Source organism: Giraffa tippelskirchi, chromosome 1, assembly GCF_054371585.1.
Source record: "Giraffa tippelskirchi isolate mGirTip1 chromosome 1, T2T-mGirTip1v1.2.pri, whole genome shotgun sequence".
Classification (NCBI taxonomy): domain Eukaryota; kingdom Metazoa; phylum Chordata; class Mammalia; order Artiodactyla; family Giraffidae; genus Giraffa; species Giraffa tippelskirchi.
This window is the reverse complement of record NC_137275.1, coordinates 43,625,987-43,650,004: the sequence shown is the minus strand read 5'-3', so window position 1 is coordinate 43,650,004 and position 24,018 is coordinate 43,625,987. Positions and strand designations below refer to the sequence as shown.

Sequence of the window (24,018 nt, the reverse complement as noted above, 5' to 3'; positions counted from 1 at the left end):
GAGAATTCATTCAAATCAAACTATCGAGCAGCTTCTATGTAAGATTTCATGATCATAAAGTCCTACAAAGGAAGGCTTGCATAGCTTTTTAAAAGTTTTTTAAGGAAGAAGCATTTATGAGACCGATTTTTAGCTTTTGCATGTGTGTCGGGGTGGAGGATGTAGTGGATTTTAGTTCCCTGACCAGTATTGAACCTAGGCCCTTGGCAGTGAAAGTACAGACTTCTAACCACTGGCCTGCCAGGAAATTCCTCCAATTCTTACTTTTATATAAATTGAGGTAATTTTGAAAGTTCTTGGAAGTTCTTATAATATACCTGGTAAAGGTCTGTAAAGGGACTGAAACTTTACACCTAAGTCTAAGTGGAATCTTGAAATAGGCTTCTTTTATTCATACCCGACCTACTTTCAGAACACTGTCACCTCGTTCCTAATCTACAGCCAAAACTCAGAGTAAGCGACTCTAATCTGCTACCCGGCACTCTCATCTTCATCTAGTTCAGAACCTCTCTTCATGATAGATCCTTCCCTTTCCAAACTTCTTTTAATATTTAACTTTGGAAACTTTAATCATTGATTTGCTACTTGGATACCTTAAATAGGTATATTTTCTCCTATGAAATGACAATCTCTCCTTAGAAATTCTCAACTACAACTCATTCCCTGGAGTCCATCTTCCAGACTCCATCTTCCATGTTCTCATAATACTTGACTATATTCTCTCTTGCATAGCCAATTATCATGTCTCATTATAATAATGTCATAAGCCTAATACCCTACCTTGATAATCAGTGAGATGGTTATAGGTAGGCATGATATCTTAACTATCTTTATATTCTAAATGTCTGGCCCAATGCCTGATAAATATTCAATAAATATTTGCTAAATAAATTAATTTCTAAGCCAGAAAAATGGTTTACATTTCACTAACTCCTCACTGCAAACTTCCACTCCACTGTTCTCTCTTCTGATGCACATGATTCTCAAATTATTCCAAGCCCCAACAATCATTTTCAGTATTCCAGGTCACTCCCTCTGTGTTGAGGATCCCCAAGATCACCTTCCGGTTTGATGATACACTAGGAAGACTCAAGGGACTCAACATACTGTTGTACTCAGAGCTAGATTTACTACAGCAAAAGGGTACGAAGCAAAATCAGCAAAGGGAAGAGGCATATGGGGTGAAGTCTTAGAGGAAACCAGAGACAAGCCTGCAAGAATCTCTTCTCAATGAAGAATACAGGATGTGCTTAGTTCCTCCAGGAACTAGTTTTCACAACATATATATAAGGTTGTCTACCAGGAAAGCTCATTAGAGAGTCAGTACCCAAGCTTTTACCAAGGACTGGTGACATAGGGCCCCTCTACTTAGCATGTACCAAAAATTCCAGACACCCAGAAGGAAAGCAGACGTTCAGTATAAACCACGTTATTTGTACAAACAGTTTAGGCACAGTGAGCCATTCTTATCAATTCTGGGCATACTGGGAACACTTCCAAAGTACAAGTTCTCAGACACCAACCAAAAACCAATACAGCAAACAAGGCTTTTTCAAGATAGCAGTCTCAAGTCTGCTATGTTCTTTTCTGCACAACTTCACACTCTCTAAGGACACAGACAATTATGTCATAGTTTTTTCTTTCTACAACTCCTGTCTTTATCACCAATAATTCAATATTCAGCACCAAAATCTAACTATTAACTGACCTTATCTATTCTGAGGAAATTCACTTCTATTTAATTCAGCAACCAACATCAACATTTAGAAGTATATCTTGAAATTCGGAACTGTGAATTTCTCCTCTTACCACTAAACCATCAATCATTTCATTTCTCCCACTTTCATTAAATTTGTTTCCTCATGTCTGGTTATAGCCCACTCCTCACTACTCCTCCTTGTTTTTCCATTCTAAATCTGCTCCCTATGACTCTACTTTCCCTTTACCTGCCAGAAATACACAGTCAATCATTTAACCATACTCAAAAAAAACCCTTTATTTTCTGCACCTCTAGAGGGTCTTTTGTCAATCCAATTGAAATGTTTACATTCTTCACTTCAATTTCCACTGCCTGGAGCTACATTAGGGGGGAAAAAAAAACATAATTACATCTAACTTCAGTTGGATTAATGCTGTAACAATCTTAAATCATTCATAATCAGCTTCCTTTTCCATACTTCACAACTACCCCTCTGTATGCTCAGCCTTATCCTCACAACCCACTTTTTCTCTTTTCGCAGATAACCATAGTTCCTTAACTCCAATCAAAGAAAAAAAGACCAATGAAATAAAAAACTGCTTTGCATTCTCTCCCTTTCATGTTTAGATTAACCTATGTCTTCAGTAACTTTATCATCCTTCTCAATGGAGGCAAGCTAATCATTTGCTACAGTGCATCTCCTTCAGTCTCCTCTGCAATCCACTCATTTCTCCCTCTTTTGGGGCTCCTTACACGAAGCTTACAAAACTGCCTAAGTCTACTCAGCCTGAGAATCTGAACTCCTATTTTCCTCTCCCTCAACATATAATGGCATCCATTTCTTTTCCTTCCTCATCCAGTGTCTTGAAAAAGTCTTCCACATTCATCTCTTTATCTCACCTCCCATTCATTATTCAAACCACTACAATCCAGGATGCAATCTAATTTCTCTACTGATGAGATTGCTCTCAACAGATTAGTTGAAAACACTCTAGTTGAGTCCTACTTATAGACCACGCTTTCTCCTAGCAAACAGCTTGATTACCAGAGTATGGAATGTCTTATTTGGTATAGAATACAGCAAATACTTTCTTTGCTATATCTTCTATTTCTGCCAAAGCTTTTGCTTTTTTAATCTATTCTACACCAACCAAAGCAACATTGTCAGATAAAGTTTTAATGAAACCATCCTTTTTTATTAAATGGATAAGAAAAGCCACATACTTCATGTTTGATAACTACAAAATACCATCTTTAATGATTTTTATGTGACATAAGTTACTTAGTTTTGATACTACCTTAGTTCTAGATCAGCAGCAGGGTTGGGGGAGAGGGGGTGGGTTTTTTGCTTTTTTTAAGTTTGGCAGGAGGTAGTGTTTGTTAGCAATGAAAGTGACATATGTTTCAGTTTAACTTGACAGCATTAGAAATTACTCCTTTTATCCATTATGTTCCTTCAAGTTTGAGGTTTTTAAATATAATAATATAATAATAATAATCTACTTTATTCTAAGTCAAAGTATAATTGGCCATGGACAGTAATAAAAAGGTCAAATTTCTTAAAATAATAATTCAATATGCTTGAAAGAAGAATAATGGGTAGGAAGCTGAATTCAACCTAATAACCTAACATTTTATTAATCCAAAAAACTGGAAGCAGCACTTAATAATTTTAAGATATAATTCAAGATGGGTGGCGTCTTAATTTAGTTAGCTACAAAGACTAATAGATGAGATAAAACTAAAAAACATTTTATGTTGGCAAGAAGGTCTTAAGATGGAAAATATCCATGTACTGTCAGTGAACTATAAATTATTATAACCATTCCAGAAATTAATTTGGCATTAAAAATATTTATACTTTTGGTACAGTAATTTTTCCTTTCAGGGATCTTGCCTAAAAAGTAATCTGAAATGTGAATAAAAATATATGCATAATTGAGTTTCCTGAAACTTTATTCACAATAGAGAAAAATAAACAAAATAAAATACTGGGAATGTAAAGTAAACTCCTACAGTATCTCAACATAATAGAATACTAGGCAACTATTAAAAATGAAGTTGCAAACTAATAATATGGAAAGCATATATAATACACTGTTAAGCAAAAAATACAAAAACATACACATAGCATTTGATCTAGAATGTAAAGGAGAAAATCTTACAAAATCATAAACCCTTCAAGCACACAATTTGATAGTACACAGACAGAGGAGCCTGGACTACCCGTCTATGGGGTTGCAAAGAGTCAGACACAACTGAGTGCACACACACACAAAGGGTCTTAAAAAAATTCCTTACAGTGGCACAGATATGTTCATGAATAACCAAGTATTATGCAGTGTTTTTCTGTTGGTTTTTTTGTTTTAAATATTTATCTATTTGGCTGCCTTGGGTCTTAGTTGTGGCATGTGGGATCTAGTTCCCTGAGGAGGGATCAAATCTGGGCCACCTGTGTTGGGAGCCCAGAGTCTTAACCACTGGACCACCAGAGAAGTCCCTGCAGTGTTATTTTGGTGAGGGAGATCTAAACACATTTTGTTTCATTTGTTGTTTCTTAAAATAGGATCTATTTTTCAGTAGATATATAAGCAAATATATTAAAAGTATTTTATAACATATAATAACATCAACATAATTTCTTCTATTTGAATCTTTTATTTGGTATTAACTAGGTATGTTATCATAAGTAAAAAAGGAGTTTGGGGTTCACTAATCAACAGCTTGGAGAAGGCAATGGCACCCTACTCCAGTACTCTTGCCTGGAGAATCCCATGGATGGAGGAGCCTGGTAGGCTACAGTCCATGGGGTCGCTAACAGTTGGACACGACTGGGCGACTTCACTTTCACTTTTCCCTTTCATGCACTGGAGAAGGAAATGGCAACCCACTCCAGTATTCTTGCCTGGAGAATCCCAGGGACGGCGGAGCCTGGTGGGCTGCTGTCTATGGGGTTGCACAGAGTCGGACACGACTGAAGCGACTTAGCAGCAATCAACAGCTTTCCTGGATGCATTTCTACCTTTTCTATAGTTCTAGCCCACATAATCTCATCCTTTTTTTTTAACTTTGATTTTTAATTCTTCTGTGTTCCTTGTATCTCCTCATATTAATGTCTCTTAGAATCCAGTGATGCACTGTTATTTTAAATTAAAACATGTTTTGAACTCAAAGTGAATTTTGCCTTTTAAATAAAGGAAGTATAACAATTTGACTTCAATTTTGTTTTGTGCTGTGTTTATTTTCCTTATTTCTGAGTGCAGTGCTACTTTTAACAGTGAAAGTTTTAAAACAGTAGAAAGACTACAATTGTATGAAATTAATTATGATACACTAATTTGAAAGACACTACACAGCTCAAAACCATTCACACTAGAGAATAGCCTGTTAGTCTGCATGCCTAATTAGGATCTCCCTAAACTCTGGTGAATTAGATCACAAATGGGCATCTGCTTTATTCCTGGGCTGTGGGATGGCCAGGGCTACCCAACCTAGACAACATTAACTAATTCAATCTGATCCTCTTTCTTGAGGTATCTGAGAAAGAAACAACAGATGGTAACAAGAAGCTGAAACGGAAGCCTAGATATAGTAAAGTTATGAGTAAGTAGAGGTTAAAACAAATTAAAAAAAAAAAATAGGCTGAAGCCAACAGTAAACAATAACTGTTAACATAAAAGGAAAAAGAGGTCTGCCAGTTCATGGCAACAGCAGAAGCTAGAACTGAAAGGTAAGTCGCTGTGACAGACCACTAGACGAAAGGACACATGCTGCTGAGAAAAATGACACAGTAACTTCATCACCAGAGCTGCACTCAATTACCCAAAACAATAATATTCCAGTCTCCTTGAAGTCTGGCTATACAATCACAAGGTTTCCTGTCTTCTTTAGTCTCCATGCACTCTTACAAAAAATTTGCACTACGTAAGGACCCCTGAGTGTTTCTGTTCTTGGAAATCTAATAGAGCCTAATACTTCAGACCATGTAAGAACCTGTAATAACATTGGCAAATGTTCCCAATATATTAAATGAAGAATGCAGAATACAAAGTACTTTATAAGTATGGTCTCAATTTTTTAACAAAAATAATTATATAAACATAAAAACAGAAAAAGTTTATCAAAATAGTGATTAACCTTACGCAATAATATTACGGGTGGTATTTCAGTTTCACAATTTCATATTCTCTAAAACTTCAATAATTACATATATGTACTTTAAACCAAATATTTTATAAGGAACAAATATATCAAAATATTAAATGACCTTTTCCACTTAGTGATAACAGATTATTCACTTTCTGCTTCACTGGGAAATATTACTTTTAAATTTTTAATAATCTTTATGCTTTTCATTAGAATTAGGAAAAGTATTAAACCTGAAGAAAAGTAGATAAAGGAGTTTTTTATTTTTAACCTTGCCTAAGGAAATATACATGCAACTGACATGTTTAGATTCTGAGAGCTAAAAGGGACCACGACCATCATTTGGTCCAAATATTTAATTTTACAAATGAAGAAATTAATGCATAGAATGCAAATAACTTGGATATCATAACTAATTAACATGTAAGATCTAGGCTAGAGCCTTATTCTCCTGAACCCAAGCCTGGGTAATTTCTACTACTGGACAATGCCTATAATAACTTTCTCTGTAAGCAAAGAAAATGTTTATCTCCTTGAACCAGAAACTCTAAATTGAGAAAATATTTAAGAACTGGAGGGAAAAAAGCTTTTTCCATCAAACAGAAATTATAAAATTAAAAATAACACGCGGGACTTCCCTGGTGGTCCAGTGGCTAAGACTCTACGCTCCCAATGCAGGGGGCCTGAGGTTCAATATTTGGTCAGGGAACTAGACTCCACACATCATAACTAAGAGTTTGCATGCTGCAACTATAAGATTCCGCATGCTGCAACTAAAGATCCCAAAAGCTACAACACCCAGCGCAGCCAAATAAATATTTAAAAAATAAATTTTAAAATGCTGATAAACTACAAAAATGCATTAAAAAATAACACACAATAAATGTTAACATTATCATATGGCTCTAGGGGAAAAAAATCTGGTTTTGAGCTTTTCACATTTGTATCTAAAATCCCCAAATATATAGAATTTTCCTATAAGCATTTCTGTTGACGAATTATATAGAGAACACTTGAGTTTGCTGCTCTGGTTCAATAAAAGCAATTAAGCAAACAAGACTCTGGAGCCAGACTGCCTGGACTGAAATCTTGACACTGCCTTTTCCAGAAGTGTCACTTTGAGCAAGTTAGTTACTTTTTCTGAGCCTCAGTTTCCCTATTTATACATCAAGGATAATAACAACCTCTGACTCACTAAATGAGTTCACATACATAAACCACCAACAATGCATTGCATAAACTCCATATGTTTAACTGCTTTTATTATTATAAAACAATGCAAATGTATGCTATGTTTTTATTACGGTTATTACCCTTCTAATAAAGTTGACAATATTATCATTTAATGTCCACTATAGATAATGATAGGGGCTTCCCTGGTGGCTCAGAAAGTAAAGCGTCTGCCTACAATGTGGGAGATCTGGGTTCGATCTCTGGGTCGGGAAGATCCCCTGGAGAAGGAAATGGCAACCCACTCCAGTATTCTCGCCTTGAAAATTCCATGGATGGAGGAGCCTGGTAGGCTACAGTCCATGGGGTCACAAAGAGTCAGACAAGACTAAGCGACTTCACTTTCACTTTTTATAGATAATGATAAACTAGAGAATGTTCAGATCACAATGACTTCACAAACACCCTCTTCAAACAGCTTTTTAGCAAATAAGACAGTCAATGATAAAACTAACTAACGTTAACTGTCAAAAATATTTCAACTTTCTGCCATCCTCTTCAAGGTCAGGGGTAATGTGGAGGAAACAAGGTACACAGAGAAGTGCTGGGTTCAGGAAGCCCACCAAGCTTCTCTGTCCAAGGAATTCTCCAGGCAAGAATACTGGAGTGGGTAGCCATGCCCTTCTCTAGGTGTCTTCCCAACTCAGGGATTGAACCCTGGTCTCCCGCACTGCAGGCAGATTCTTTTACCTTCCGAGCCACCAGAGAAGCCCCTCAGGAAAGCTAGGAAAAATTAAACAGTTGGAGCTAATATGGGCAAACGTCAGGCCAGGAATCCACGCAGGTAAGATAAAGGTTGAAAGGCACAAAGAAGTTACTGTGGTGAAAATGTAAGAGCAACACAATGGAGAGACAGAATGCCTGAATTCTAACCTTGGTTCAGATATCAACTAGATATATTATCTCAAGAAAGCAAATTTTCTGGGTTTATTTGCCTCACATAAAACAACCTGTTCTCAGGGTCACTTATGCCCAAAGGTCAAATGCAATTTCAAAATGTTTAAGGAAAAAAAATAGCAAGGTTTTCTGGATTCACATTTTATAGGTAGAACAACTACTACAAAACAATGGAACAAAGTTTTAAAACTTTATTCCTGTCAACAAAGTTTGAGAGTTTTCCTCTTTGCTAAAGTTTGCACTCTTTACCAAGTGTGGCTCATCTCACATTCTGACAGAAGAAGCACTATGAAAAAAGGGAAGCACAGAGTAAGGGGAAGTTGATGAGTTTTAAGTAGAAAGGAGGACAAGACTCATTAAGATAACTGTGAAAGAGTTGAAGAAGGTGAAGGAGCTAGCCATTTGAGTATCTGGGGTGGAGAGATATTCCAGAAAGTGGAACCAAACTGTGCAAAGCCCTAAGCCAGAAGTGTGCTTAGAATAATTCAGAGAATACAAAGGAGGCTTGTGTGACTAGACTAGGGTAAACAAGTGAAGAACGGCAGAAGTCAGAAAAATAATGATGGGCCACATCAGGTAGGGTCTTACAGGCCATTAAAAGGAGCTTTAATTCTGAAGATGGGGAACTCTGACAGAAAAGAGATATGATCTGATTCGTGTTTTAAAAGAATCACTGTGGCCAATATACCAAAAAGATTGTAAAGGCTCAGAGGCAAAGGTGGGAGCAGGGTGAAGAAAAGTATGAAATATAAGGCAGAAGAGAGACAATGAAAACTCACACCAGGAGCACAGAGATGGCAAAAAGTGGTCAGATTTTGGATATTTTTTTTAAGACAGAGTCAAGAGATTTACTTCTTGACAGATAACATGCAGTAAAAGAAAAATAGGGAAATCAAGGATGTGTCAAAGACTTTTTTTACTCGAAGCAAACAGGATACCAGGTCTGCCATCAACTGAGAAGGGGAAGGCTGCACTTGAAAGCTGATTGGGGGGGAAGAATACAAATTCAGTTTGGATATTTTGGACTCTGAGACACTCAACCCATAGAAACCTATAGACTCAGAAGAATTTTATCTTCCTGTCAAAATGATAACACATATGAACATCAGTTCAGTTCAGTGGCTCAATCATGTCTCTTTGCAACCCCATGGACTGCAGCACGCCAGACTTCCCTGTCCATCACCAACTCCCAGAGCTTACTCAAACTCATGTTCGTTGAGTTGGTGATGCCATCCAACCATCTCATCCTCTGTCGTCCCCTTCTCCTGTCTTCAGTCTTTCCCAGCATCAGGGTCTTTTCCAATGAGTCAGTTCTTTGCATCAGGTGGCCAAAGTATTGGAGTTTCAGCTTCAGCATCAGTCCTTCCGATGAATATTCAAGACTGATTTCCTTTAGGATGGACTGGTTGGATCTCCCTGAAGTCCAAGGGACTCTCAAGAGTCTTCTCCAACACCACAGTTAAAAAGCATCCTTACAGAAGCTTCACTCTCGCTGTCACCCTGACCCTGCCCGAAGCCCTCTGTAGGGGACATCGCTGCACCCTGTGCGCATCCCGGCCAGATGCTGCGCTGCACCAAGGCGTTTTTTAATACTCTAGTATTTTTACTATTATGAGACTTTCCCTCCAAATTCTTCAGTTAAAATTGCTTTTCAAAAAAAAAAAGCATCAATTCTTCGGCACTCAGCTTTCTTTATAGTCCAACTCTCACATCCATACATGACTATTGGAAAACCCACAGCTTTGACTAGATGGACCTTTGCTGGCAAAGTAATGTCTCTGCTTTATAATATGTTGTCTAGGTTGGTCATAGCTTTTCTTCCAAGGAGCAAATGTCTTTTAATTTCATGGCTGCAGTCACCATCTGCAGTGATCTTGGAGCCCCAAAAGATAAAATCTGTCACTGTTTCCACTGTTTCACATCTATTTGCCATGAAGTGATGGGACCAGAGGCCATGATCTTAGTTTTCTGAATGTTGAGCTTTAATCCAACTTTTTCACTCTCCTCTTTCACTTTCATCAAGAGGCTCTTTAGTTATTCTTTGCTTTTTGCCATAAGTGAAGTGTCATCTGCCTATCTGAGTTTATTGATATTTCTCCCGGCAATCTTGATTCCAGCTTGTGCTTCATCCAGTGCAGTGTTTCTCATGATGTATTCTGCATATAAGTTAAATAAGCAGGGTGACAATATACAGCCTTGATGTACTCCTTTCCCAATTCTGAACCAGTCTGTTGTTCCATGTCCAGTTCTAACTGTTGCTTCTTGACCTGCATATAGATTTCTCAGGAGACAGGTCAGATGGTCTGGTATTCCCATCTCTTGAAGAATTTTGTGCCGTTTGTTGTGATCCACACAGTCAAAGGCTTTGGCATAGTCAATAAAGCAGAAATAGATGTTTTTCTGGAACTCTCTTGCTTTTTTGATGATCCAGCGGATGTTGGCAACTTGATTTCTGGTTCCTCTGCCTTTTCTAAATCCAGCTTGAACATCTGGAAGTTCACAGTTCACGTACTGTTGAAACCTGGCTTGGTGAATTTTGAGCATTACGTTGCTAGCGTGTGAGATATAAACCAGAAATTTCAGGTTCAATCTGAACATGTAGGTTATACAAATGGCAAGTGAAGACAGCACTTATTTTCTAATTCTGAACTCTGAGTTCAATGGAGTCAACTTTTTAGCTATTTTGGGAGGTGAAGTCATAATCAAAGAAAAAATTAACAGATTTTAATACATAAAAATCATGCTTTAAGTTCATCTGGCTGCCTTAATACACATCTAAATATCAATGTGGTTCATGGAAGGATAAAACTGCAAGTGTACACAGAAGATACAGAACCCCTGGAGTTGGAAACATAAATATATGAGTCTCAAAATATAACTCTAAAAATTTTAACTGTGTGACAAAATTCTATACATTTGAGTTCAACCAGCTCTGTGAAAGTATAATCTCATTCATAAACTAGTGAAATCAAAAATTTACTTAAATCATGTACCACAAACACTCTATCATACACCTCATCACAATACAGTTTTATAATATTCTAGTATTCAGTTCAGTTCAGTTGCTCAGTTGTGTCCGACTCTTTGCGACCCCATGAATTGCAGCACGCCAGGCCTCTCTGTCCATCACCAACTCCCGGAGTCTACCCAAACCCATGTCCATCGAGTCGGTGATGCCATCCAACCATCTCATCCTCTGTCGTCCCCTTCTCCTCCCGCCCCCAATCCTACCCAGTATTAGGGTCTTTTCCAATGAGTCAACCCTTCACATGAGGTGGTCAAATAGAATTTTACTAATTTTCAACTATTAAGGTTATATTTTCAACAGACAATTACATATGTTGTTAAGCATTGCAAGTTTTGTAAATATATAGTAATTAAACTTCATGGTATTAACTTCTGATAATATAGGGATTCAACTAATCTAATTCAACTACTTTACATTATCTGCATCAGATTAAGGAAAAAAGATTTTATATATCTAATCTGTATACAGTCTAGAATATGCTTCGTATTTATATAAACATTATGAGCAACATGATGATAAACTATGTCCATTTAAGAAGCAATATATAGTTGAACTGGTTTAGAGTACAGACTACCAAAATATCAACTTCAAGTAATATTTACAATTTTTAAAATATTTTTAAATTTATTAATTGGAATATAATTGCTTTACAATGTTGTATTAGTTTCTGGTATATAATAATGTGTATCAGCTATATGCATACATATATTCCCTCCCTCATGAGCTTCCCTCCCACCTCCAACATTTATAATTGGAAAGTTTAGAAAGGGCAGAGAAAGAAGGCTGGATACATAGGAACTCCTTCACTGGACTAATCAAGGACTCCACTGTAATTACAATGCATGACGAAAGAGAATAAAACCAGTTACTCTTGCAGGAAGCATACAGATAGACAGACAGATGAGGCAGACAGAGATAAACAGACACATATCCACTTATCAATCAAAAAACAAAAGTAAGTTAAAACAATAGTCCAACCAATTCTATGCTAGGTAAACTGCACTTACTAGATATAGAATGGAAAAGAGCGTCAAGAAGAAGAAAATCATTTCTCCAGATCTTTGAGGAAATTTCAGTCCTTACGTAGACAATTCAGCTTTAAGAGTAAAAATGTAAAAAGCAGTCTTTTCCTCAAATCTAATGAACAGATCACTGTCAAACTCCACACATCTTGTAGCTAAAGGGTACAAAGGTCCTCACTTCAAAAGCTACGATCTTGTGGGAAAGCCACAATCTTGTGGAGTAGCCACTGTTCTCTTGTCATACTTAGCTGCTCTGTGGCAGCAGAACAGGAAATGCAGGTATGTCATCACGACAGTCTCAAGTAAATAAATAGTAAGGGCAGCCACCGATTTTTGACCTCACCCTCCACAAAGCCAAAACAAAGACCAAAAGAAAACAAAAAATAACACAACTGGGAAATGAGATGGCAAAAGTGACCGATGCAATGTTCTTCCATACCTCATAGAAAAGTTGCTAAATTTGATGGCTTACAGCCAGAATTGTAATACCTCCTTTATCCAAAGTTCATCACCCTAAACCAAGCCACTATCATCTCATCTTTACTGTTTCAACAGCTCCTAACTATTCTCCCCAGTTTCACCCTAATCTCTCTATAATCCTTTTTGGTCCCTATTGAGCTTGCCAATCTCATTTCAAGGAACTATATCCTTTGTTTCCTATGTTCTAACCACGATACAGTAGTAGCATCCTTTCAGTTCCTCAGGCAAGCCAAACTTACTTTGCTGTTCTCCAGACGTGCGGGGCTCTTCACAGGACTCTTTCACTCTTCCTAAATGTTACCTTCTCAGAAGGGTTCTCTATATCACATTATTTCCTGCCACAGATGCTAATGTCTCCTTCGCAGTGACTTTCTCAGTCATAATTTATCTGTTCGCTGTAAGCTCCAGAAGGGCAGAGGAACTATGTATGTTTCATTCATAACTATAAACTCAGAGCCTCACATAATACTGAGCATAAAATTTAATAAATACTTGTTAAATTACTTATCAGAAAACCTCAACAAGCCAGTTGATAATGAAGGATTAACTGAAAAATACTCTGAGGAGGTAAGAATCTCAAAACCCAAGTATTAAAATTCAAGCATCTAAATCCAGCACTCAGAACCAACTTCTCTTACTTTATACAATGGTCTTATAAGGTTGGTTGTCTCATTTCTAACCTACAGCTGATCAATTAGAAAGAAAAGAAGAACATAAACAGAAAGCAAAAGCTCTCATATGCGAAATTCAAAAGAAAGTGCCATTTAGAAAAGATCCTCAAACTTTAAAATACCTTAGTGGCCTCTAAGAACATCACTATGTACCAATCTGTCAATATTTTCTTTTGATTAAAAGTTTCCTCTACTCAATCAGATAATTCTGACAGGATCTTAAAGCAGGAGAGCATATTTCAGACTGATTTTCAAGACAATGATAAAGATTAACCAAAAACTACGCATGAAGGGATAAATATAAAAATATATGGCAATAATTTGCCAAATGTCTATTATGGGTTCAGGTAATCAGATAAATTATTTCTGACTGTCACACCTAATCCCTGAGATAGATATCCCTTTTGCAGATGAGAAAACTAAAGTTAAGAAAGGTTAATGGTTACAGTTCAGAAGTTTCTGAGAACTGAAATCAATCTGTTTGACATCAGAGACCACTCTTTTCACAGAACCATCTCTTGCTTTCCAAACGTGTCTAAGAATCACCCAAGCTCCTATCAAAAATAAAAATTCGTAGACTCTTCCCCTAAAGATTCTGATTGCGGATGCCTGAAATGTGTATCTTTTAAAATGTCCTTAGTGATTCTGATATTTGGGCAACTGATTCTAATAATCCGGCAAGTTTAAGAAATAGTGTACTGAGACTAAGCTAGACTGTATGAACATGGAAATACTGGTATAACATCTGATTTTACAAATGGATTCTGAAACAAATTATGAAAAGTCACCAACAAATCTTACACAGAAGACACCAGAGTAAGGTACTTAAAAGCATCTGTTGCTGTCATATTTTAAAGCTTAATTTCATTGAGAATCATATCTTAAGTAGCTTTATAGTAGATTAAAAAGCTAAGCCATAGATACTAAAGACTTAAAAGATTCCATTCTGAACTTTCCTGGGGGTACAATGGATAAGAAACCACCTGCCAATGCAGGGGACACTGGTTCGATCCCTAACCTGGGAAGATCCCACAAGCCATGGAGCAACTAAGCCCGTGCACCACAACTACTGAGCCCTAGAGACCAGTCTCTGCAATAAAGTATAGCCCCTGCTCATCACAACTAGAGAAAGCTAGCCCAGAGCAACAAAGACCCAACACCAAAAATAAAACAAATAAAAATTATTAAAAAAAGAAAAAAAGATTCCCTTCTGAGTATACAGTTGATCTAATATCCTGGGCGTTTAACCTGTTAGGAATATAAACTCAAGTTGGGATTCAAGAGCAGCTCTCAAAAATATTATTCTTTAGAATAATGTTATTTAGAATAATAACAGCTTCTGATTACCATCATAAATAATCTCTTATCATTTACTTTCCACCATTTAGTTCCTATATTCCACTTAGCTAAACACATAAAATTTTAAGTACTAGATAATTAATTTCACATCTGTTGGCAGGCAGAAATCCCACACTGAACTGTTTGGACTGGAATATCATATAATTTCAAATTACAGTAAAATTTTGATCAAGACCATCCCCAAGAAAAAGAAATGCAAAAACGCAAAATGGTTGTCTGATGAGGCCTTACAAATACCTGAGAAAAGAGAAGCAACAGGCAAAGGGGAAAAAGAAAGATATACCCAAATGCAGAGTTCCAAAGAATAGCAAGGAGAGATAAGAAAGCCTTCCTCAGCGATCAGTGCAAAGAAATAGAGGAAAACAATAGAATAAGAAAGACTAGAGATCTCTTCAAGAAAATTAGAGATACCAAAGGAACATTTCACACAAAGATGGGCACAATAAAGGACAGAAATAGTATGGATCTAACAGATGCAGAAGATATAAAGGGGTGGCAAGAATACACAGAAGATCTATACAAAAAAGATCTTCATGACCCAGATAACCATGATGGTGTGATCACTCACCTAAGGCCAGACATCCTAGAATGTGAAGTCAAATGGGCCTTAGGAAGCATCACTATGAACAAAGCTAGTGGAGGTGATGGAATTCATGTTGAGCTATTTCAAATCCTAAAAGATTATGCTGTGCAAGTGCTGCACTCTATATGCCAGCAAATTTGGAAAACTCAGCAGTGGCCACAGGACTGGAAAACGTTAGTTTTCATTTCAATCCCAAAGAATGGTAATGACAAAGAATGTTCAAACTACCACACAGTTGCACTCATTTCACACACTAGCAAAATAATGCTCAAAATTCTCCAAGCCAAGCTTCAACAGTACCTGAGCCGTGAAATTCCAGATATTCAAGCTGGATTTAGAAAACGCAGAGGAACCAGACATAAAATTGCCAACATTCGTGGGATCAAAAAAGCTAGAGTTTCAAAAAACATCTACTTCTGCTTTATTGACTATGCCAAAGCCTTTGACTGTGTGGATCACAACAAACGGTGGAAAATTCTTCAAGAGATGGGAATACCAGACCACCTGACCTGCCTCTTGAGAAATCTGTATGCAGGTAAAGAAGCAACAGTTAGAAATGGACATGGAACAACAGACTGGTTCCAAGTTGGGAAAGGAGTACATCAAGGCTGTATATTGTCATCTTGCTTATTTAACTTATATGCAGAGTACATCATGCAAAATGGCGGGCTGGATGAAGCACAAGCTGGAATCAAGATTGCCAGAAGAAATACCAAATATGCAGATGACAGCACCCTTATGGCAGAAAGCGAAGAAGAACTAAAGAGCCTCTTGATGAAAGTGAAAGAGGAGAGTGAAAAAGTTGGCTTAAAGCTCAACATTCAGAAAACTAAGATCATGGCCTCTGGTCCCATCACTTCATGGCAAATAGACGGGGAAACAATGGAAAGAGTGACAGACTTTATCTTTTTGGGCTCCAAAATCACTGCAGATGGTGACAGCAGCCATGAAATTAAAAGATGTTTGCTCCTTGGAAGAAAAGCTATGACCAACCTAGACAACATATTACAAAGCAGAGACGTTATTTTGCCAACAAAGGTCCATCTAGTCAAAGCTATGGGCTTTCCAATTGTCATGTATGGATGTGAGAGTTGGACTATAAAGAAAGCTGATCGCCGGAGAATTGATGCTTTTGAACTGTGGTATTGGAGAAGCCTCTTGAGAGACCCTTGGACTACAAGGAGATCCAATCAGTACATCCTAAAGGAAATAAGTCCTGAATATTCATTGGAGGGACTGATGCTGAAGCCGAAACTCCAATACTTTGGCCAACTGATGCGAAGAACTGACTCACTGGAAAAGACCCTGGTGCTAAGAAAAATTGAAGGCAGGAGGAGAAGGGGACGACAGAGGATGAGACGGTTGGATGGCATGACAGACTCAATGGATATGAGTTTGAGTAAGCTCTGGGAGTTGGTGATGGACAGGGAACCCTGGCATGCTGCAGTCCATGGGGTCCCAAAGAGTCGACACGACTGAGTGACTGAACTGATCATGTGAATTTCAAATTATAGGAAAATTTTGAAACAAGCTTACTACCATATTTCTCATTTCTTCAAGTAAGTTTACTCACTGAGAAGTTTTAGCACTTGGTCCAGTTAAGATATTGAGCACTTTTTTCTTTATAGTGTCAGAAATATGCTCAATGCTATGTTCTAAATCAAAGTAATTTCCTCTCAAATTATAAGGAGCAAGAAAAATCTCTAGGAAAATAATATCTACTTTAAATAGACAATTTTCTCACAATCACCAAATTTGCTTTTCAGAAAAAGACAAGCCAGGGAACTTCCTGGAGGTCCAGTGGTTAAGACTCTGTGCTTTCACTGCCAGGGTTCAATCTTTGGCCAGGGAACTAAGATCCTGAAAGTACAGCCAAAAATAAAAAAATAAAGTAAAAAATGATAAGCCATTTATCTTATGAATGTGATTATAAGAGTTCTATTGTAAAATAGTTTGCCTTCATTCAGAGGTACAAAAAAAAAGAAGAAAACAGTTCTTCTTTTGACAAGTTTGACAAGAACCAAAGATGCATGCAATTACCTCAATTATTTAGAGAACATTTCAAAACCCATCATATTCCAGACAGAGCTTCCCTGATAGCTCAGGTGGTAAAGAATCCACCTGCAATCCAGGAGACCCAGATTCGATTCCTGGGTCAGGAAGACCCACTGGAGAAGGGATAGGCTACCCACTCCAGTATTGTTGGGCTTCCCCTGTGGCTCAGGTGGTAAAGAATCCACCTGCAATGCAGGAGACCCCGGTTCGATCCCTGGGTTGGGAAGATCCCTTGGAGAAGGGAAGGGCTACCACTCCAGTATTCTGGCCTGGAGAAGTCCATGGACTGTATAGTCCATAGGATGGCAAAGAGTCAGACACGACTGAGTGACTTTCACTTCACTTCACTATTCCAGACACCATATTAAGTAGTGGAGAAATTAAAACCAATAAGCATAATTCCTGCCTTCAGAGAACTATCCAGCTTTGTGGAGAAATATCATGAAGAACCTTAATAAAAGTCTCCAAACAAAAAATTTAATCTTTAAAAATGAAATAATTATGCTGAGTGGAGGTAAGGAGGTGAGAGAGTTACGAAAGTTTACAAAATTATTTAACTGAAGTGAATCTGTTATTTGAGCAAATCATATTCAGGTCTCCTATTGCTTACCACAGCATCCAGTAGCAATCTTGGTCCAGTACATTTCAAGACAGAATTTTTTTTAACTTTACTATCTGAAAGGTCAATATATACTGAGATGTTCTGTGATGTCTCCTATGCAAAGGTCCTATTGTATTCCAAAGTGTTTCCATATTTTTTCAAGTCACATTTCTAAATCTTTCAATTTTCCACAGCTTACCTGAGATGAATGATAAAGACAGTGATGTCTCACAGCCATCGATAAAAACTGGTAAAGGATGAGGAATTTTTGTGGTCATGGTAGAAAGGCTATACCTCAGAGCAAAGTACCCAAGGACACAGTACTTTAGTGAAATTAGACAAATAACATTAGAAACAAACCTCAGGAAAATAAGCTGGTTCTATGACAAGGCTTATGTTAGAAGTCAAAAATTATACATTCCCTAGAGAGGCTCCAAGTTTGATTCTTATATGGGAGGGCATGAAATGAGACAGGAACTGATAATGTAAGTTATGATGACAGATTAGACAGGAAATACTGGCTTAAAACCTAGTTTTAAATTCTGATTTTTACATTAAACACATTGCTATCATCACTGTGAAAAATCAAACTCTTTAACAAATGATCGTTACAAAAATTTATTCTAAGGGGAAGAGAATGTCATAATTTTAAAAAATATTAACCAATTTTGCCAATTAACACATAATAAATTAATCAACTTTCCTTCATCTTCATTATATAATAAACTGAGAAGTACACACACACACAGAAAAATCTTTTAACTGAAGTGTGAGTTCAAGTCTTTTAAAGTACATGTACATAAAAGTTATGCAGAAACAGGAACTTATCATTTCCCTCTCTTCCTTCAAATACCACTTTTCCTCAAAATACTGTTTTGTATAAGATTTTTCCTATTGGAGCTGCCACCTTGTTCCATATTACTACATGCAAATCTAAAAATGAAGGAAATTATTATACTCATCTAGAAAAATATCAAGAAAGAATACTGATTTTAATGGAAGTATACAGTTTAAGCCTGACTTGTGGTCAATATGAAAATACTAGAAACTACATTAAAGCAAACTTCATTTAGGCAAATTATACATTTTAAATACCTATATCCCCAAAATCTGATTATGCCACAAAACTAACCAAGCCCTGCCTGTATAGTACAAAATGAAAGATGATTTACTTTCTCACATCACTATAGTGACATGCCGCATTATGTCATACAAGAATACAATGACTTCTAAAATAACAGCAATATTATAATATGATGTATTATATCATAAAGGGGGAAAGAGTAGAAATAATCAATTGTAAGCGTCTAGTCAAACGTGAAATCTGTGAAAAACACACATGAATGGATCTATATAGTTTCAGATTGATGTGGATTACAGATAATTCTATACATTACACTATGAAAGTGAAAAGTGAAAGTGAAGTCGCTCAGTCGTGTCCGGCTCTTTGCAACCCCATGGACGGTGGCCTACCAGGCTCCGCCATCCATGGGATTTTCCAGGCAAGAATACTGGAGTGGGCTGCCATTTCCTTCTCCAGGGGATCTTCCCAACCCAGGGATCGAACCTGGGTTTCCTGCATTGCAGACAGACGCTTTACCGTCTGAGCCACCAGGGAAGCCCACATTACACTATATTGACTTCCAAACTGGTAAGGGAAAACAGCTCTGAGCAGCTCCTTAGTTTAAATAGAGGAGGAGCAGATAAGGCAGCTGCAGTGATAAGCTTAACCAGTAATCTTTTAACTGTTTTAATAGCTCTTCCCATCTACACTTGCAGGCAAGAAAAACTGAACATGCTCAACAGTTATAGCAACCCACAAACACCAATTTCAAAAACCATTATATGTATTAAATGGCTCCTACTGGCATAGTATGCCTGTGAATGATGCATGACCGTCATATACAAAAAGTTTTGTACTACTATTAACCGTACTTATCTATGTCACCATAAAACAGGATTAGGTCTTCAAAGCAGAAGATTCTTATTAATTCTCCTTGAAATATTTCACACAATTTACCCTCATACAAATCACCTAGAAATGGAAAAATAAGACTAAAGCGAATCACTATTAAGTTTGAGAACGGCAGTTTGGATTTCTTAGTACTGTGCTTTATATCTATGTTTCTCAAAGAGGAACACTATATGTGTGGATGATAATTAACAAAGGCTATATTTATTGAGCACAGTACCACACAATGTGATGAATTCTTTGCATGTACTGTCTCAATTAATCCTTAATTTTAACAATTAGGAACTACAACTAGCCCCATCTTAAATGAAGAGTCACAGATAAATAATTTACCCAAGAAGTGGCAAAGGGTAGATTTGAACCCAGAGCCTAGAAACCAAAGCAACAGGAAAGAAAGTGAAGTTGTTGAGAGAGAGCACAGAAAAATTAACTTCTATGTAGAAAGGCATACTGTTTATTGGGGGCATTTAGTTTCTCTTAATACTCTGGCATAGCGGTTTTTAATGCTGGGTACCTCTTGAGTCACTTGTGGAACTTTTTAAACAAACTAGGACCTCACTCAGATACTTGGCTTTCACTGGGGCAAAGATAAAAACTCCCCAAGTGATTCTAATGGGCAATTAAGACTGGGAACCACTAATAATTCTCTCCCACTCTGTTAACCTCTGTAAGTAGCCAACTAAAATCAAATTTACTAATCACCTATTTGGTTCTGAGCTCTCTGACTTTTCCATCATGCCCAACAATGTACTTAGCTTTTCTTTTACTCAAACAGAGGAAACATTATAACTACAGCTGCACCTTTTAAAATAAAATTTTGCCAGCTTTTCTTTGATATGAGGAATTTAAGGGGAAGGGTGGACAGATACCATGATAAAGTTTGAAAACCAATCTTTAAGCACTCCTTAGGTTTAAAAGAATGTATTAAGGTTCAAATAGTCAAAAAAACAAATGGCAGGCTCTGAGATGTAAACATTTCTGTGATATATGCTAAAAAGATTTACTATCCCATAGTATTTGGCTATATGTCTTAATTAAGCTAGTGATGACACTTAAAATACTAAGTAACTGTTAATATGGTGATAAATTTTGTTGTCTTCTCATGGCATTGTGACAGAGATAATGCAGTGTTTTTATACTAAGTCACCAGAATATAAACTAACAGGTGCTAAAGAAATCAAAGCATTACATAAGCACACCCAAACAACAATATGGCTGGTCACATCATGTTTTGAGAAGTGCAAGGATTTTGCTGACAGTCTTATATGAGAAGTCCTACTATTTCACTAAAAGTTATTCACTGCACATCTCACTCACCCTGATCCAAAAATAAAATATAAAGTGTTCCAGGCAATTTCAAACTTACTGGCCCTCTGTATTTTACTAAAAAGGTGATGTGGTGAGATGTCTGACAAGCATGAAGTTTGACCTAGGATTTGAACAGAGATCTAAAATGAAAAGGCATAAATTCTTCAACTTGTACAAAACTCTGAACTTCTCAGACAAACATTACAAAACTTCCTGCTTCCGGACAGCTCATTATTTGGTTGAAGTCTCCACATTCCTTTATTAGTCATGACCTTTCAGAAAGTGCTCCTTCCTTATTGTTTGAATAATATCAGACTTTTAAAATGTTGCCAAATGAACTTACAGGAACCCTTATCAAATGAAGAAGCCATCTCAGAGTTCGTGCCCCAAGAAAGGACTTAGATTACAGAGAACCCTCAGTAACCTGAGCAGTGTGTGCCCATCACGTAGATTTTTTTAAAATTATGTGTAAACATACATCATTGATTGTGCATCTTAAATACATATGTTCATCCATACATTTTTTTTTATCATATACGATTTCAGGAACTTGCATTAGTTCCGCAGAAACTGACTCGGCAAGAAACTGGGAAGACTTGTGGGTATGCGTGAAACAGACACGACGACAGGGAACCACTCATTACCGATAGTCGCCAGGGTCTCACCCGGCCCAGATCCGGCCTCTGAGCCATATGTCACTAGGCTCAAAGGCACAAACGAGGAAAGAGAACCACAGGGTAAATGGATGAGAAAACCGGAGGAGGCACCTGAGAAATACGTGTATTTCCACCCCAAAGCTGAAGGGGTGGCCGGAAGGGCAGACCCTAAAGAACAACCTTCCTCCTGAGATCCGTCAGAGCGCCCAGGCCCGTGGGGCCTGCTAACAGGGTTGGGGGGGGACGGAGGGCACCGTTTGTCCCCACTCCGGAGACAGAAACAAATGAAAATAAAGCAAGTTCTCACTTCCTGGTCGCCTACTCTTCCCGAAGGCCTCAGACATCCGACGGACACCGGGGAGAGAAGGCCCCCTCAGAGTAAAGGGCCCACCCCAGCCCTGCACCTCCCGTCCTCGCCCTCGCCCTCCACCGGGCCTTACACGGTGACGTGACCGGAGCCGCGGACCACCACCGGGTCCGGCGAGTACTTGAGCAGCTGCTCTTCCAGGGCCCGCTCCTCGTCCTCCTCCTCCTCATAGATCTCGTCGAAATCCGCCATCCTGAGACTCCGAGACCCCCCGGCCCGAAAGGGCTTGTCCAGAGACTGAGGCCGAGATACGGGCTGGCGAGGCGGCGAAGGCTGAGGGGAGTCGCTGCCGCGGGCTCTGAGGCCGCGGAGTTCGTTCTGTGCAGTCTCGGCTTCGGCTACAGAGGAGATGGGGTCCTGGCCGTCGGCACCACCGCCGCCATTACCGTCAGCAATAACAACAACACAATGTCAACATCCGCCCAAGGGCCGACACCTCCACCAGCACTGCCGCGACCGCCGCAGCAGCAACTCAGGCAACCACAGCAACAGCCAGAGCCTCCCGCAGCGGGAGCACCCGGCTACGACATCGCGAGACTTCCCGGGAGTGCAGGCGGGCGGGTGAGCGGGCGCGTGGGCGCGAGAGCGCGCGGGCTGGCGGGCGGGAGCGCGCACGTGAGGCCTCGCGCGCTTCCCCAGGCCGCCTTCCTCCTCTTCCACCCGCCGTCTATTCCTGGAGCGCGCTCCCGCCGGCGCGGCCCCATCTTCCAGGGGAAGAGTTGCCGTCGCTTAAGGAGAATGTCTCTGGAAACTGGTGGCTTTGACCCCGACCCAAAGAACAGAGTTCTGAGTGTCCAGCGGGGCACTTGGTTCCCTAGAGTAATCTCTAACCAAAACAACTAAAAATAAAAGCCCTAGTTTGGAATAGAGAATTTATTGTGCTGGTTTATCCAATAATCGAATCTCACTTTTCGTCAGTTTTTTTAGTCTGTGATGAGAACCAGACTCTGTACTTTTCCAAATTGAGGAACCCAACAGACACAGCGCAAATATGTTTGCCCACTGTAATACAGGATTTATCAAAATATGTCCAGGTTCAAACATCTTGTCCCATCATCCCCTTAAATATAGTCCAATAGATGAGGCCAGTGATGCTGATACATTTTTTGTCTTACGAGAAAACTCATTGTAGTCAGGCCATGAAACAAAATTAACAAACTCTGGATTCCAGATTAGAAGATGCAGTTGCCTCCCTCAACTTCTTCACCAGCCATAACCTCATTTCTCCTTTAAGAACTTAGGGAATCCCTTTCCCTTCCTTCCAGCTCCTCCCAGGAAAGGAAAGGTGAAGGGAGGAGAGCAGAGGCAGAATTTAGTGGATTCCTCTCACCCGCCTAGATCATCACTAAAGGCCCAAGGTTCACTCTGGGTACTTGGTTGTATTCGTAGTCAAGAACCTGCCCAGGCAAACAAATAGTTGAGGGGCAGGAGTGGGCTCCTGAGAGAGTCCAGGATAAGGAATACCTACTGACAGCAGGAAAGGATAGTCATACTGGACCTGGTGCTGGTCAGAATATTCTCCCAAGGACAGTGTGTTCACTTCCTACCAGTTTAGATGATTCGTTGCTGAGTTGAGCAAGTGCAAAGGCGGGCAATCAGGGCAAGTGAAAAATGCCAAAGAACCTCCTACTAGTAATGGTTGAAAAAAACAAACATAGTTAGCCAAGAAAAGATTAAAGAAAAACATAGTAGATCGAATCAGACTTGCTATGTGTCTCTCCTGAGGACATTTATTCATTCAACGGGTATGTACTGAGCCCCAACCATGTGGCAGGCACTGTGGTGCGTGTGTGTGTATGATGAGGTATGGTTTCTGCCTTCTAGTCACTTATTTATCACTAAAGCAAGCAATCATAACCCTGCTGAGTGCTCCCAGAGGAGTATAGAGAGGGTGGTAATAGAGCACACAGGAGGGAGCTTGGTTTGGTGATTACCTGCTGCTGC

General features: G+C 38.7%; 1 protein-coding gene across 2 annotated transcripts in view; it reads right to left on the bottom strand.

Moving 5' to 3' along the window:
• The window catches only part of CHIC2 (cysteine rich hydrophobic domain 2), a 52,101-nt gene extending 29,496 nt beyond the window's left edge, over positions 1-22,605 (bottom strand). For both annotated transcript variants that reach the window (XM_081509731.1, XM_081509820.1), the window contains exon 1: positions 22,148-22,605. In XM_081509731.1, coding sequence (XP_081365857.1) covers positions 22,148-22,266 — 119 coding nt within the window. In that variant the 5' untranslated portion in view covers positions 22,267-22,605. The remainder of the gene's footprint in view (positions 1-22,147) is intronic.
• Positions 22,606-24,018: the final 1,413 nt, after the last annotated feature.